Source organism: Poecilia mexicana, unplaced genomic scaffold (genome assembly GCF_051168715.1).
Source record: "Poecilia mexicana isolate PSO_F unplaced genomic scaffold, ASM5116871v1 scaffold_16, whole genome shotgun sequence".
Taxonomy (NCBI): domain Eukaryota; kingdom Metazoa; phylum Chordata; class Actinopteri; order Cyprinodontiformes; family Poeciliidae; genus Poecilia; species Poecilia mexicana.
This window is the reverse complement of record NW_028263385.1, coordinates 3,152,215-3,168,507: the sequence shown is the minus strand read 5'-3', so window position 1 is coordinate 3,168,507 and position 16,293 is coordinate 3,152,215. Positions and strand designations below refer to the sequence as shown.

The following is a 16,293-nucleotide window of genomic DNA, read 5'->3' as shown; positions in this document are numbered from 1 at the left end:
CTCAGCCCCTCATAAGAAGACGAAAAAACTCCCGAAGAAGAAAGAAACATCTCCTCCCAAAGGCACAGCGCCACCACTCATCCATGGAGCATCCCCAGCAAATAGCCAATCTCACATGAAACCATATCAATTGAAAAGGAAAAATAAATCATCTTACAATATGAAGAAATGTCCAGATCTGATCTGGTTAAAGGAGCTTAGAGAAGATGATAGACTTTTCAAATTAACTCCTGGGGCTGTAGTCATGGTGTCCAGGGGTTTTATGAATGGAAGTTTGTTGTCAGTAAATATGGCGTCTACCGGGACAAAGACTTCGCGCCTACAGAGTTTAAACGTTTCATTCTCGCTTTCTCGTTGGTCGTAGTGAAGTCCCGCCTTCATAGTTTCCACCAGTTACTGATGAAACATCCACACGGTGCCCTACGACGGAGGGGCTCGTGGAACGTCGGGTCTTTGAACCAATGAGAGGATGACTTTAATAAACGTATGAATATTCATGAACTGGTAGGCGTGGTCTGATGGTGGGGGTCGGGCAGCAGCGAACATGGAGGTTTAATCGTCGTCTAATGGCCGCTGAGGAAGGAGAGCTTTACTGAATTGCTTTTAGTTTATCGTTTCTAAGTTAGACCTTTTTATCCACTTTGTTCGGCCTTCATCATGGAGATGAAGAAGAGAATCAGCCTGGAGCTGAGGAACCGGAGTCCCGCAGAGGTTTGTGATAAAAAATACAGGTGAATTACTTCGTAATTCCCAGAACAAGCAGCCAAAGGATGCAATCCGACATGATGGAAAGGTTCCGCGGGAAACATGCGTCGCTTCCTCCGCTGCTAACGCGGATGCAGTGGTTAGAAACCCGGCGCCGCGGCGGACCTGGAGCTCGGAGCTAGGCTCGAGTCTCCGCTGCGGTTCTCGCTCCGGTCTCCGTGGACTCCGTGGACTCCGCCGCGTGCAGATGCTTTCGCTCACTTCTCGTGCGGTGGAGGGGGCGCCTCGCGTGAGCCGAGTACAGCTGCGAGCTAACAGGCAAACCACCGAGATTCTGCTGCGTTTCCGAGCGGCTGAAAGCTCCCCGGGCGGGGTGCTGGCGCCGAGGCTCGGTGGTTCAGAGAAAACCAGCCTGGATGGGGTTAGTCAGTGCCGGTTACATTCGGTTAAAGGCCGCTGCTAGGAGCTCGAATTGAAACAACTCTCATTGTAACCTTCAGAGTTAAATAGTTGGATTTTATTGACACTAATGGCGCATTAGACCAGACTCCATGTTCAAAACCTTAACTTATATTTTGCTGGATGCAAACCCAGACTTCGTGTTGGATTCGGGTCGAAAAAATACTGAAACGTGTTTCGGATCAGTTCGGCCCAGTTTTATTCCACCATCAGCAGTTTGTCTTAGTTTTTGAATCTTTTTAGTCCGCCGTTCGCGCCCACCATGCTGCTGCAGCAGCCCAATCTCCGGAGAACAGTTGGATTGTGGCGGATTTTAACTCAGATAAACCGAGTTCAGGGAAATCTGGGACCGTTAGTTTCCAGACACCCAGATGGTGTTTCCTGGCTGCGGGTTGCTTGTCTCTCCTCTAACCGCCTCAGAGCTGTTGGTGGTCGGTGTCCGAGCGGGAGGGAGCGGCGGTCAGGGCGCTGGATGGATGGAGGAAACAAGGTTCAGTCATTTTACCTACAGAAACATGTTTGGATTTTAAAACGTTGTCTCAGTTTTCAACACATTTAACTAGAAAATAAAACTAAAATGTGATTTCAGAGAGCGAATTCACAGAACAAATAATTTTACCTGTTAATGCCAGATATTTTAAATTATAACCGATTCTGGTATAAACTAATACATTTATTTTAAAAGCTAATGTTAAACTGACGGAAATACCCTCAGTTATGAATGAACAGCTGACAGATCCAGCCTGGTTTCAGGGAAGATTTTACCTCATTTGTCCAGTTTTAGCACATTTTATTCATTCATTGCTTTAAAAAAAAAAAGACGAAACCGTCCCACTAGTTTATCAGAACAGTTCATCATCATTTAAATCTCTTTCTGGAGAGTCAAAGCTACAAACCTGGACGGATTCTGCTCTCTGGTCCAGGAACGAAGTGATCACTTCAGGTCAGTCTTGGCCTTTAACGTTTCCCTTCAGTGTGTTGAAGCTGGTTGACTTTCAGATAACAGCGACCCGGTTCTCAGGTCCAGTTCACACCTGAGTGATCGACCAGTTACCTGCTTCAGATCAACATCTCCACATCAGACAGATTGATTTTTCCCCCTGAGTTATTGAAGATATGTCGAGATTTACTGCTGTTTTAACACTATAATCTGAGTTTATGTCCAATTTTACAAAACATAGTTTTTGCTGTCAGATGTTAAATTACTTAATTATGAAGTTGAACATTGCAGCCACCATTAATGCAAATTTAGCTGTGATGCTAATTAGTGACACCAGGCACTGAAAAGCTGCTCAGCCTCAGAATGTGTATTTTATTGATGCTGTTTTTGCTCAAGACTTTAAAAATGAGTCAAAATATGTTTTTGAACAACCATTGCTTTTGCATCATTATGTTTCAGATACAATTAAATACTTCACAATTCCATTGCTGCTCAGTCTCTCATGGGACTCTTGTCCTCTTTGTAATACAAAAATAACTTAAAATTGAATTTTAACATATATATTTATATATTTCTTGGAATCTAAAGTAATCATTTGATTGTAAGTTGGATACTCAGAATCAATGCACATAAATTACGTTATTTGCAATTATTTCTCTCATGTGTCGCTAAAAATGTTCAAACCAAAATTAGAATTAACTTTCAGAATAATCACAAATAATTTATTTTAATGTATCATATCTAAAAGATATTAGTCAGCATAAATATATATTTTTATTATCAACCCAGCTCAGGATTAACATTATTTATCAGCCACTTTCTGACTTAAGGCTCCATGCAGCAGGTGTTGTTCACACACTGACCTCTAGATGGCACCCAAGCGCTTCTAATAGCCCTCTTAGCATGAGAGGAAGATGAATCAGGTGGAGCTGTAGAAACAAAAAAACTGATCAGCAGGTTTAATTTGCCTCTGGCAGCCATGTTGGATGCTTGGGTTGGGGACTAGTTGATCCTGCTGACTGTTCTGGCCCGGTCCTTGGCTGTGGCCCGGCCAGCGGTTCTGACCCGGTCCACCTGTCCACAGGTGAGGGAGCTGGTGGTGGACAGCTGCCGCTCGGCGGACGGGGAGGTGGAGGGCGTGACAGAGGAGTTCTCGGCGCTGGAGGTCCTCAGCATGGTGAACGTCGGCCTCGGCTCGCTGGCCAAGCTGCCGGCGCTGCCCAAGCTCAGGAAGGTGGGTTCGGTTCTGGAGGGTTCCGGTACCACTCCGATCCGGACTCTGACAGGGACTGTGTGTTTCAGCTGGAGGTGAGCGACAACTCCATCTCTGGAGGTCTGGACACGCTGGCGGAGAAATGCCCCAACCTGAGCTACCTGAACCTGAGCGGCAACCACATCAAGGAGCTGAGCAGCCTGCAGCCGCTGGTAGGTTCTGACCCGGCTGCGACCGGTTCTAAGTGGTTCAGATGTTTGCAGTAAAGTTCTGGCCGGGTTCTGTTTGGGGGTCATGTGTGCTGCTGTGAATGTGTGCGGTTCTGTTGGACCCAGCTGACCCGGCCTGCCTCCCTGCAGCAGAACTTGAAGAACCTGAAAAGTTTGGACCTGTACAGCTGCGGCGTGACGGCGGCCGATGGTTACCGCGACGCCGTGTTCCGCCTGCTGCCGCAGGTTGTCTACCTGGATGGCTTCGACCCGGATGACAACGAGGTGCCCGAGTCCAACGGTGAGTTCTGGTTCCAGTCCGGTCAGCCCGGTGCTTCTGGTTCCGTGTGTGATGCCGCGCTGCTCTGTCCCAGATGAGGATGATGAAGCCGGGCCGCCTGGAGACGAGGAGGAGGACGAGGAGGAGGAGGAGGAGGAGGACGAGGAAGGTTCTGAGGTGGGGCTGTCCTACCTGATGAAGGAGGGAATCCAGGTGAGTCTGTGATTTCTCAGTCACCAGCAGGGGGCGCTGCAGCTAACACCAACACTGCTTGTCTTTCAGGACGAGGAAGATGATGGAGACTATGTGGAGGAAGAGGAAGATGATGAAGAGGAGGAGGAAGATGGAGGTGGGTCTGAAGTAAAGATGTCTCGGTTCCGGTTCTGGTTATGCTCAGCCTCTCCGTCTGAGTGCTGTGGTTTCTTCCTCAGAGGATGATGATGCTCCAGCTCAGGGCGAGAAGAGGAAGAGGGACGCAGACGATGAAGGTGATGATGACGATGACGAGTAGAGGACATACCTGGCCCCGCCCCTTACCTGCTGACCCCTCCCCCTGCTGGGCGTGGCCTCAGAGACGTAGATGAGCAGGAAGCCCTGTTACCATGGTAACCCAGGAAGCTGTTTGGATGATGATGATGATGAAGATCCTCCAGTTTTAATCATGAACAGAACCAGAACCATCACAAGTTTTGGACCCAGTCCTGGTTCTGATCTGGGTCAGAACCAGGACCGGTTCTGCTCCAGTGGCCCGGTTCTGTCAGCCTGACCTTCCAGTGGGAGACTCCATTACCCATGATGCTCAGCGCCTCCTGCAGCGCTGCGCTCTGATTGGACGCCTCTCTGGGACTCTATTGGACTGTTCCTGTTGGCCCCGCCCTCAGCCCCGCCCCTCCCCGTGTAAATAGACGTGGCGGTCCTGTAGGTTCTGGTGTCGTCTCAACTTCTCTGACCCGATTTTATTTTTTTATTCCTGTCTTGAGCTGATGGTGGCGCTGTAACCGCAGAGAGTTTTGGAATAAAACCACTGAAACCAGACCAGCATGAAGCTTCTCATCCATCAGAACCAGAACCCGGTTCGGACACCTGTTGCCATGGCGATTAGAGCAGGTACCACTGGTGTCCTTAACCACTGGAGTTTACCTTTTCTCCTTCGACTCAACTTTCCAATAGTGTTGTAGTAAACCTTGAGGACAGCTAGTGCCGTTAGCCGTTCGGTCATTAAAATCCACTTTTATTGGTTCTGACCCAGAAACTGGACCCAGTTTGATGTTGCTGGTCTAAACATTCATAATTTAAAGTTAAACTTTTTCTCCTTCCAGTTGATTATTAAACTGCTGCAGTTCCACGGTTTCACCTGCAGAGGGCGGCTCTGTGCCACTGTGCCATAGCGTTGCCATGACAACCTGGCTTTCAGGGGTTCTGGTCCTTCAGCTGATCATTAGGAAATAATGGCAGTTTATTTCTAAATTGGGTCGGTCACATGACCTGCTGGTCACATGACTTCCTGGTTCACATCAGCTCCCTGTTAGACCACACACACACACACACACACACACACACACACACTTCACAGAGGAGACAAAGCTTCCTGTTCTCCTTATAAGGAAGAAAGAGACTAAGGAGCACAGAGGGAGTTTTCAGACACCGGCCCTTTAATGGCGCCCTGCCACACCGTTACCATGACGTTGACAAGGTTCTGGTTTGGTTCCATCTGGAGCATCCAGAACCAGAACATTACAGCTCGGTACGGTGGTGGCAGAGTTGTGCTGTGGGTTGGCTCTTCAGTCCGGGCTTGGGTGAGAGGTCAAAGGTCATCCGGGCTGTTGGTGAGAGCGCAGCGTCTGTCCAACAGTTTGACCAACTGGATGTCCCAACAAACAAATCAGCCGCACCTGTTCCCTCCTGTGATCTCACGTTGCTGTCGTCATGGAAACAGACATTAAGGAGTTTGCATTCAGTTTGAATACCACCGGGTCCAGACTGGAGCTGAGAAACTCACAGGACCATTTTAAACCAGTTTAAGTGACCCAGTTCTGAACTGGTGCAGCTCAGGCTGCGTTCACACTCCAGATGTGAGGATTGGATCAAATTTTAACTTTGTTTAGGTTAGAACTAAAAGTCTGAACCAGTTCAGATCCAGTGTGACTTAAACTGGTTTCAGACTGAAGATTACTGAAACCTGCCACTCCAGACTGGAGTTTAAACTGGTTCAAACCCAGTTTATATTGGTTTACACCAGTCCAAGCCAGTCGGGTCCTGGGTAATCTAAACAGTTCTGATGAACTTCTGCTGCCTCCATTAAACAGAATCTTGATCCAACACACCAGAACCAGAACCAGTTCACTTTGTCCTGAAACAATGTCCTATTAATATCCTAAATATTTAATCAGCAAGCAAAATATTTGGTTTGTAAGCTAAATATTTATCTTCAAATTAAACTTTTAGCTTCCCAACTAAATGTTTAATTTGAAGATAAATATTTACTTTCCATCTAAATAACTTCAAACTAGTTAAGATAAACATTTAGCTTTGCTTATTGGTTATTTTTGACTGTTTTATATATTTAGTAGTATGATCTAGCTAACCCAGGGAGCCGTTAGCATTAGCCAGCTCCTTGTTAACGCTACTGAGCTCCTTGCTAGCGCCACAGTGAGACTCCACACATCCAGATTCACTTTACAGATTTTATTTCAGCACATTAACAGGTCAGAACTCTCAGCTGCTCCAGTGGCTCACATCTCAACTGAACTACATCTCCCATGATCCCCTGCAGGGTTTAAGGCCACAGAAATACATTTAGATAATAAGCGACTGAGGCTGGAAAACGGCGAAAAATCCACGAGAGCTCAGTCCAACATCGTACCAATACGGAGCAGAACCAGCTGGTCCAAACAGAACCAGAACCAGTGGTGGTGTTCTGGTTCATGACTGTTGGAGCAGTTTGGGTCGAACCAAAGAAACGGAACCAGACAGGAGGAAAAGCCGATTGTCCTGCATGAGGAATCTTCTCCAGCCGGTCCATCAGCTGGAGTCAGTGGTTCTGTTAGAACCCTGAAATGGATCTGCCGGTACCGACTGCTCCATAGAGACCATCAGTCTGAGTAAGAAACACCACATGGGAGGTCCGATCCAACACTCTGGATCAAACCAGAATTTCATGGAACAAAGAACCAAAGAACTGTTGGCACATTCAGCCTGGCGGTCCGGCCGGTCCATTTAAATCTACCTGAGAAGCAGCAGGTTCTGGTTCTGAACGGCTTGGGAAAGTCAGAACCAGCTATTCTCAGCAGAACCTTCTAGAAAACCTGCAGGTGTGAACAGGTCAGTTCTGTTCCACAGAAAGCCAAATGAGCTAAAACTCAAATGGACCTTCTGTTCCCTCTGTGGATCCAACAGAACCTTTGGACGGTTCTGGACAGCCAGGTTCTCCGCCCAGTGGAGACGCCGCAGAGCAACAGGTAACATGCGGAAGCTACAACCTAACTTGGCACAGATGTTACCGGGGCTTCTTTGAAAAACAAAACGACAACAAAAAAAAACTGCCACTGAAAAATTGGAGATGGCTGCCATCTTTCAAGATGGCCACTGCTGGAATTTTTTTCACTAAAACTGAAAATATTTATCACAGATGCATACTTTGGTGTGAAAAATGCATACATTTTTTAAAATAGATTTTTCAAGATGGCTGCCATTGTTTCTTTTGGTACTAAAATCACCAATTATATGAATGTGTTTGGTGTCAAATCACAGCCTACATATTTTGAGACATTAGCATCTTATGTTTCAAAATGGCCATCATGGTTGTTGGATAGTATATGGTTGCAATAAAATCAGTTATTGCCAGCAGTAGGCTAACCTACAATCTTAGCTACACTAATGCTAAACCACTAGGTAAATTAAAAAATTAGCAGATTCTATTGCTAAGCTGCTAAATGATATGCTAGCAAATGCTAAATGCATTAAAAACATAAGCTAACGCTAAACTGCTAAACAAAAAAAAGCTGACTGTTGTCTTTTCAAATCTCCCGTTTTGAAACTGCCATATTTTTTCTTCTCTTTCCCGCCGTCGTTCATACGTCTGCCGCGCTCTGACGTACGGTAGCAGTGGACAGCCAAAAATGTCCAAAACTTGACAGGTGATGCCTGTTGTGGAGCTTCTGATCCTGTTGCATTTTATCACTTAACATTTCATGAACCGGACAACCAAAACATGATGTCACATAAAGTTCATCCGAGTCATGAAAATGGGAAACGTTTTATGGCAATAACTGGTTTAAAGGGTGTAAAAAGCAGCAGCCATCTTGAAAAACGGCCGTCATCCTGAAATTCAAGTGGCTGATGGGAAATGCTAATGCTATAGCCATACCTGAAAGACTGTCACAGTAATGAGCTGAACGAGAAGGATTGTCCTGATCCAGTCCTGACTGAGGCAGAACCCCTGACCCGATTTTATCTGCCTCCGTCCAGAACCAGCTTCCATCGGTTCTGGTCCGCATCTCAGAACTGGAATGTGACCGTAGACCCAGATCATTTCCTCCTCTACCAGAACCTGCTCCTCTGGAGCCGGGCCTCACACCAATCGGACCTTTAACCAACAGAACCACATCATCTGCATAGACGTTGACTTCGATCAACTTTGTAATAAAAACATCTGAAACTTTCCCTGCAGAAAAAAATCAGCTGGTTTCCTTCAGAACCTCCCAGAACTCTCAAAATCTGTCTGTTGGTTCTGATCTGGGTTTGAGATTCTGAACCGGATCAAAACCCAGTAAAAAGCAACATTTCAATTACAGAACTTTAGGTGGGTCCAAACCCAAGAGTTGGTCCAACCAGAACCTCGGGTCAAAGTTCTTCCTGAAGCCACAGAAACCTGAGAGGACACCTGATGCTCAGGTGTTTGTGGGCGGGGCTTCAGGGACCCGGCCAGGTCCAACAGAACAGGAACTTCTGACAGGCTTGATGAGGGAAACAGAATCTGAGGTTCTGCTCTTCAGAACACCAGGGAAGTCTTTAGGACCCAGCAGAGTCCAGAACCGGGCTGTGGTTCTGGTCTGGCCCGGTTCACATCAGGCTCTTACGGTTGGGTTTGGTGCTGTTGGGGCAGCCGGGCTCCAGCTGGCGGTACAGCGCCTTCAGCTCCTGGATCTCATCCAGAACCTGCCGGGACTGGGTCCAGGCAGCCACCGCCTCCTTCAGGAGCCGCTCCGCCTCGGCCCGCGGGCCGTCCGGCACCGGCTTCCCACCCTTGGCGCCACCCGGCTCGGCGTCGGTCCGGACCTCCAGCAGTAGCCGCTCCGTCCGCTCCAGCTTCTGGTCGATGAGCTCCTGTAGCCGGCCGAGCGGTGCCGCGGTTCTGCCAGTTCCGTTCGGGGTTTGGTTCTTGGCGTCCGGGTTCAGAATCTCGTCCATGGAGGCGCAGCAGTTCTTCTCCGCGGCGCCGAGCCGCCGGTCCTGCTGGGGGGTCTGGGCCGCACCCGTCTTCTGCCACACGGCCGTCTCGCAGGGAAGGCTCTGGGACTTGGAAGACGACTCAGCGGTCCGGTCCGCCAGCGACCCGTCCATCTGGGACCTGGGACAGTCCGGACCGGGCCGGGCCGGCGGTTCTGAGGCGACGCCTTTATGAGACGCGGAGTCCTCCTCCTGGATGAGGTCAAGGGTCAGCATCCCGTCTGAGGAGGAGGTGGATCCCTGGCGGACACACAGGAAACGGGTCACAGCTGGTTCTGAGGAACCGATGAGCCCAAACATCCGGACCCTCCGACAGGAGCTCCAACCGTGCCCTAGGGGGCGCCATCCTGACCGCGGAGCTGAGGTTTTTCACCATGTTATTCATTTAAATATCACAGTTTCAAACTAAACGGTTAGCTAGCAACCGTTAACAACTTGACAACTAATTTTTTAATTTGGATAAAATATTTAGCTTTGCTCGCTAAATATTTGTTTTACTAACTAAACAATTAGTTCATCAGTTAGCATGCCAACAAAATATTCAGTTTTCTAATGAAATATTTAGTTAGCAAGCTAAGTATTTTGCAGTTCCAAACTAAATATTTAGTTGCTGTTAATTTTTTGACTCTGTGGCTTTAAAAATGGCCTTTAGTGCTGCGTTGGTGCTGGTTTGGGCCGGATGTTCTGGGTTCTGGACGGATGTGGGACCTAAAGGAAGACGTCATACTGACCACAGCCAGCAGGTGGCCTCTGGTGGGCAGTCGGCGGTTATGAGGGATCTTCACTCGGTCTCTGGTCAGGTGTGACAGCTGGGAGTCGTCCACCATCACCTAGAGGAGCAGAATCCGAGGGTCAGGTTAAACTGGGCCAAATGGAGGGCGGTTCTGTTCTGGTTCTGCTGGTACCTCATCCAGGATCCGGTTCTTGGCTCTGGTGATGGCTGTGTTCAGGATGTTGATCCAGGAGTCCTTCTCCTCCGGGCTGACGGCCAGGAACACCTGGTTGGGCACCTGCAGCACAGGAGGCACCTGGTCAGAGGGCGGGTCTACTGTCCACAGGTGTGTACCAGTGTTAATGTTAATGAAGACGATAAGTCAATTATTGACGACCACTTTTTTCACGATGATGATGATGATGAGCTGTTAGTGTCTGTCAGAAATCAAAACGTGTCTACCTGTTGTCAGTCCAGCTAAAGCTGCTTCACCCAGTTTGACCCCGCCCACCTGAATGATGTCATAATGGACGCAGCGCTGTACAGGTGACTTACTTCTAATGCTAACAGCTGATGCTAACTGCTGATGCAACCAGCGCTGCACAATAAATGAGGTGTGTGACCTGTCTCCAGGTGTGTGACCTGTCTCCAGGTGTGTGACCTGTCTCCAGGTGTGTGACCTGTCTCCAGGTGTGTGACCTGTCTCCAGGTGTGTACCGTGTTGCCTGGTGAGCTGCAGCGCTGCAGTCTGAACTTGCTGTGGTTCTTCTTGCTGCGGCTCTTGTTCTTCCTGATCTCTTCGCAGCGTTCGTAGTCGGACAGGTCCAAAACTTCATCGGCCCGGCCCAGTTCCTTCACCTGGACACACACAGGAAGTCCCGGTAACTGACTGAGGAGGCGGAGCTTGGAGGACTAACATCAGGTTCACTTCGGTCACTTTGGGCGACGGTTGAAGGTTTGATCTGGCCAGGTGAGACTGGTTGTCATGGTAACTGTGAGGTATGGTGGCGGCAGGTGGTGACGTGGACCTGCTGGGCCGCTCCGGAACCAGAACCGCTCAATGACTGGACCAGGATCTGAAGCTGGTCCGAACCAGGTCATCAACAGAACAAAGTTCCGAACACAGCAGCAGAACCACAACCGCTTTGGAACCTCCAGAACCTTTACTGGGTCAGAATCAAACCCAGTCCTCGCTCTGATCACCTGCAGCTTCATCTCAGCCCGTCTGTCTCCATGGAAACGGCATCCATTATTGAGCAGCCTTAAGCTGAGACTTCCTGGGAGGGAGGCCACGCCCCCTGCTGGTTCCACTGGGCTCTGACTCGACCCAGCTGCCGAGCAAAACCACCAGGTCCGGGTATTGGGGCCCATTTGCCACCCACAGAGTCAACCATGCCCCCCAGCAACATGAGCACTAAGATGCTAGCTGGGTTTACCCTTGTGTAGCAGCGAAGGAGACCTGCTGCTGCTGTGCAGAGCTACGTGTTAGAATCACGGCAGCAAACCAGCAAAACGCAAAGAACTTTTCACAGTTTTTCCCCCAAACTAACCGACTGAGTTGAGTGAAGCTGCTGGATGCAGGTAATGTTAGCTAAAGATGACTAGCTAATACCAGTACAGCACCGTAAGCTTGTTCACTAGCAGCCTACTGGCTACTGATGTTGATGTTCAAAAAGTGGGGAGTGCTGGTTACACTGAGTAAATTTTTTTGGAAAAAAGGTTCTTATAAGAGTAGCTTTACTGTGCTCTACCGTTGTCTTTTACTTTAGTAATATTATTGATGCTACGTCTGGAGCCGGGGCTGATCAGAAGCAGAACCTCTGCTCTGCTCTGAGCCCGTCTGCGTCCCGGGGCATTTGTTCCCGCCGATGTTGCATCATCGATCGATAATCAATACTCTCTGAGAACGGTTACATAATGAGCCGCCCTGACCTCCAACTTCTGACTGTCCAGCAGCATGCTTCTCTTCTGATCCAGAACCAGAACTGCCTAGTGGAACCAGACAGATCCAGAACTTCGCTGAAGTTCTTATAATTTTAGACAAAGACATGAGTCAGCTGCTTCTGACCTGCGTGACCCCAGGTGACCCCAGGTGACCCCGGGTGACCTCAGGTGCCGGGCGCCGATCTCCTCGGATTGTTTGCAAATCTGTGAGGAACTGATTTGAGAAACAAATTGAAATCCAGAACCGAGTCGGACCGACCCGCTTCATCGCAGAGGGCCAGCTGGTTGCCATCGGTTACCTCTGGGGCTAGGGGTCTTACTGTGGTTACCGTGGAAACCAGCAGCACTCCCTCACTTGAAGAAACACAGACCAGCTGATCTGAGAACGGTTCTATTGATCCACTTCCCACTAACTGAAATGGGAACTGGGAAAACTTTCCTCCCGGTTCGGACCTCTGAAGGTTCTGACTAGCAGTGAATCGGGTCAAAAGGTTCTGAAGGTCTGACGGGCTTGGTTTTGGTTCCTCTGTGGTTCTGATCAAGTTATTTCTGATCGGACAGGAAGACGGCCGCCGCAAACAGGAAGAGGCTGGTCGCCACGGCAACACTCTGAACCAACACACCAGGCCTAATATGGTGCTGACAGGAAGAGGAACCTGAACGCATCACAGAACCAGAACCAGCTCTGTTCTAAAGTTCCCTGCAGGATCTGGGTCTGGCTTAGGAGGAGAACCGTCAGAACCAACAGAACCAGACTCTTTGGGTTCTAACACTGCAGTGAGACCAGGAGGTTCTAATCTCTGGTTCTGTGAGGCGGGTCCAGCTCGACAGTGAAACCTGATCTTTCTGTGTTCCTCTCAGACTGAAACCGGACTCCTGTCAGCAGCAGGAAGTGGAGGAGAACTAGATGGAACCGAACCAGAACCCAGAGGCCAGAGGAACACCAGGTTCTCTCGGGTCCAGTAGAACTCTGACATTCTGAATGTTCTTCAGACTGAAACATGCAGAATCTGCCCAGAGTCCAGTTCAAAGGTCATGATGCCCCAGCCACCGCTCTAAGCCCCGCCCCCTGACTCACCTCCTTCTCACAGATGAACAGCTGGTCTCCTTTCAGAACCACGAAGCGGTTCTTCCAGATCTCCCTGAAGATCCCCTTCCCACAGAACTTCCTGATCCAGCCCGTTTTGTCCGGTGCTGGGTTCTGCTGGCCGGGATCCACTGGACCCTGAAACAGGAAACAGGAAGCTGAACAGACTGAGCTCTAGTGCTGACCTCTGACCTGCGTGGTTCTGATTAGAACATGAGCCTATCAGCAGAAGACAGAGATCTGTGGTGCGTTCAGGCTACCAGTCATTTATTCTAACTAGTCTGTGATGCGTTCAAGGTCCTGATTGTTAATTTCTTTCAGTCTATGATGCGTTCAGGACCCTGGTTGTTTATTCCAACGGGTCTGTGGTGCGTTCAGGTGTCAGATGTTAGTTATCTAACCCTGTGGATGTGTGTAACGTGAGCCTTTAAGCTGTTGGCAGATTAACTGTCACTGTGCTCTGGGTTCCCCTCTCAGCTTCCTGATTGACTGACACATCTGTTTACACCTGAACGCATCGCCCCTCTCTTTACGAGTTTTATTTGTCTTTAAAAACTTTTTAAAGTCTTTACACCTAACCTAGCAGAACCGGACCGCTTTAAACTGCACAATAACAAACCATACCTTTCTTCTGAAAGTCGGAAACAGAGTCTGCAGCAAATAGCGGCTTTTATGGCCTTCAGAATAAAAGCTCAACCTAATCCTGGGGCTTTTGTTCCTCCAGATTCGGCTTAACGGTAAAAAGCAGCCAGTGCCGGTTCCGTTAGGACTCACCCGTTTCCCGGAGCTGTTCTTCTTCATCGTTGGGGCTGTCAGGATGCCGGAAACGCGACTTCTCCCACTTTCACACAACTCGGCAGCCGCCGATGGGAGAGCTGAAGCCGGGGAAAGTTCCGCAGGGAGACCGGAGACTTCCACTCTGCTCCGCCGCTCCTCCGCTCGCTGTCCGCGGGGTTGACAGACTGACCGACCCGCCGCCGCCGCCGGGCTCCGCTTCACTCTGAGCAGCCAGCAGCAGCTCCGGGGGTCGGTGTCCGATTACTCCTCCTCCTCCTGCGGACTCCCCGCTGGCTCAGCGGCTCCTCGGCAGCATCACAGCGCCCCCCGCTGGCGCACAGCGGAACCGGATTACCCGGAACCTGAGGCTGGTCCCGCTTCAGTTTGCAGCCGTTCTGGCATCAGGTCCAGGATGAAGGCATCAGCTGGAGGTTCTGATATCTGGACCATGACCAGATGGCGGTTCTGGTCTGATTCAGATGGAACCCAACCGGACCCCTGGTTCTCTCCAGCAGCAGATGTTTCCTCAGATCCCAGTTCTGGTTGGCAGTTAATCCTGCTCTGGAAGCTGGCAGATGTTGGACGGCTCCCAGCTGACCCGAGTCGGTTTCAGGGCCGGCCCGGCCCCGATCTGCAGCTATCCTGTAGGTCCAGTCTGACCCCTCCGGTCCGTCCTCCTCATCAGAACCAGAGGTCCAGAACCGAAGGTTCGGCCCTGATCAGAACCAGAGGTCCAGCCTATACCTCCTCCGCTTCCTGTTGGTTCTGGAGAATATTTGATTTCTGCTCAATCGGAACCAACCTGACCCGTTTTCTGGACCCGAACCTCTGCAGTTCCAGCCGGTTCTAGGTTCTCTCACTGGTTCTGGAGAGTGTTAATGAGCTCACAGATGTTCTGATGGGATCCAGAACCAGAACCCACATTCTCATCATGTCCAGTTGTTGATTCAATCTGGAGGGAAATGTTGATCCAACCAATCAGAGCTCAAACAGAAACTAAAAGGAAAAGTTAAAAGTGAACCAGCTGCTTCTTTCTTTCTATTTAGTTTTAATGTCAGTGTTTAGTTTTATTAACCCCAGTGTTGTGGTACTCGAAATTGGTCTTGGTCTCGATACCGGTCTCAAGACCATTTATTGATGGCCTTGGTCTCGGACGCTGAGGACTCGGCATTTTATTTCAAGACCAGTCGAGACCGCAACTGTTAAAATATCACTAAATGTACAGCATGAGCGTACTGTCCAGTTTATTTGTTAACATCTTTGTTTTCACTGGATGCAAAACGCACCAATTAAAATCCAACCAATAATGTGTTTCTGTTACTCCCCCCTCCCCTCCCCACCTTTCACTCGCACACGGCGCTCCAGAACATGCGCAGTGGTTTTCTCTGAGCGGCGGAAGATGTCTGTCTAATCGTCAGTAATATAATAGCGCTGCATAAATCATAACAAATCCGATGGCCACAGCTAACTCAGCAGCGCTTCGCTTTCACAGACGGTCGGGACAACGTCTAACTTTTTTCGTCACTTAGAAAAGTAGCTCAAAGAAGGTAAGCTCCGTTAACGTGATGTTAGCAAAGCTAGCTGTACAGAGACACATAAGCATTGTGATGAAAAAAAGTCACTCACTGCTTGAATTATTGTGCGGAGATGTTGACTGACTTGTCGCATATATGGGACAACGCTGTGTCCAAAACTCTGCAATGTGACATTCAGGAACAGTACGATACATCTGCTCGTCTCTTTACTTATTAGATAGAACTGGAGTGTCGATGAGAGCCGTTGTTCTATCAGATAGCCATAAGCTGTCAGGATAGCATACATGCAGTGAGTAGCATGCCTGCGCATCCGCATTAAGAAGTCCGACCGTCAGTGGAGTTGTCAGATCAGCAGAGGCAACAAGTTATGACGAAAATAAGTCATTAAATTGTTTATAATATGATAACTATATAGATATACATGCATTGTCGTGGTTTCAAAGTGTATTTAAAGCAGGTCTGGCTGCAGCTGCAGTCAACTACAACACAGGCTGGTGTAAAACTCATTAACCTACTTATTTAACAGCTAAGTTAGGATGCCATACAGCTGTTAATAACAAAGTGTATGATGATCTACGACATGATTCTATGTTGCTGATTAAATAAAATCATATGGTAACGACAGCGTATACGTGTCTGAGCTAAGGTATGACTATCTGACAAGGTATGCCGATCTAACAGAACACCGTTCTATCAGATTACCGTACGCTGTCAGAATAGCATACATGCAGTGAGTACCATGCCTGATGCGCATTAAGAAGTCCGACAGTCAGAGGAGTTGTCAGTTCACCATACGCAGCAAGTTCTGACGAAAATAAGTCATTAAATTGTTTTCAATGATAACTGTATAGATATACATGAGTTGTCGTGGTTTCAAAGTGTATTTAAAGCAGGTCTGGCTGCAGCTGCAGTCAACTACAACAAATGCCCGTGTAAAACTCATTAACCTACTTAACCGCCAAGTCAGGATGCCATACAAGTGTT

The 16,293-nt window shown here is 48.8% G+C and overlaps 2 protein-coding genes across 4 annotated transcripts; one reads left to right on the top strand and one right to left on the bottom strand.

Annotated features, from left to right (window-relative positions):
- Positions 1–506: 506 nt before the first annotated feature.
- Positions 507–4,841, top strand: LOC106909304 (acidic leucine-rich nuclear phosphoprotein 32 family member D-like). Of its 3 annotated transcripts, none has more exons than XM_014975654.2 (7): positions 507–711; positions 3,189–3,338; positions 3,407–3,529; positions 3,677–3,827; positions 3,901–4,019; positions 4,089–4,155; positions 4,238–4,841. In XM_014975654.2, the coding sequence occupies exons 1-7, from the start codon at positions 658–660 to the stop codon at positions 4,315–4,317; spliced, it is 744 nt and encodes a 247-aa protein (XP_014831140.2). In that variant the 5' UTR covers positions 507–657; the 3' UTR covers positions 4,318–4,841. The 3 variants fall into 3 exon arrangements, with proteins under 3 accessions (XP_014831140.2, XP_014831139.2, XP_014831138.2); XM_014975653.2 differs by lacking the exon at positions 507–711 and adding an exon at positions 1,155–1,654 and having other exon boundaries at positions 3,680–3,827; XM_014975652.2 differs by lacking the exon at positions 507–711 and adding an exon at positions 1,159–1,654.
- A 1,635-nt stretch (positions 4,842–6,476) lies between these two features.
- plekho1b (pleckstrin homology domain containing O1b) lies at positions 6,477–14,989 on the bottom strand. The gene is made up of 6 exons (XM_014975651.2): positions 13,772–14,989; positions 12,989–13,135; positions 10,684–10,824; positions 10,160–10,264; positions 9,986–10,084; positions 6,477–9,494 (listed from the first exon to the last, which is right to left on the bottom strand). Exons 1-6 carry the CDS (start codon positions 13,796–13,798, stop codon positions 8,868–8,870), a joined length of 1,146 nt encoding a protein of 381 aa, XP_014831137.2. The 5' UTR covers positions 13,799–14,989; the 3' UTR covers positions 6,477–8,867.
- Between the last annotated feature and the right edge of the window lie 1,304 nt (positions 14,990–16,293).

Excerpts from the sequence above, each read along its gene's own strand:
- LOC106909304 (XM_014975652.2), top strand. The coding sequence starts at position 1,427 with ATGCTGCTGCAGCAGCCCAATCTCCGGAGAACAGTTGGATTGTGGCGG. Across the intron at positions 3,828-3,900 it reads CGAGGTGCCCGAGTCCAACG|ATGAGGATGATGAAGCCGGG; the intron begins GTGAGTTCTGGT and ends GCTCTGTCCCAG. Across the intron at positions 4,020-4,088 it reads TGATGAAGGAGGGAATCCAG|GACGAGGAAGATGATGGAGA; the intron begins GTGAGTCTGTGA and ends CTTGTCTTTCAG.
- plekho1b (XM_014975651.2), bottom strand. The coding sequence starts at position 13,798 with ATGAAGAAGAACAGCTCCGGGAAACGG. Across the intron at positions 10,085-10,159 it reads AGAACCGGATCCTGGATGAG|GTGATGGTGGACGACTCCCA; the intron begins GTACCAGCAGAA and ends CTGCTCCTCTAG. Across the intron at positions 9,495-9,985 it reads GAGGCCACCTGCTGGCTGTG|GGATCCACCTCCTCCTCAGA; the intron begins GTCAGTATGACG and ends TGTGTCCGCCAG.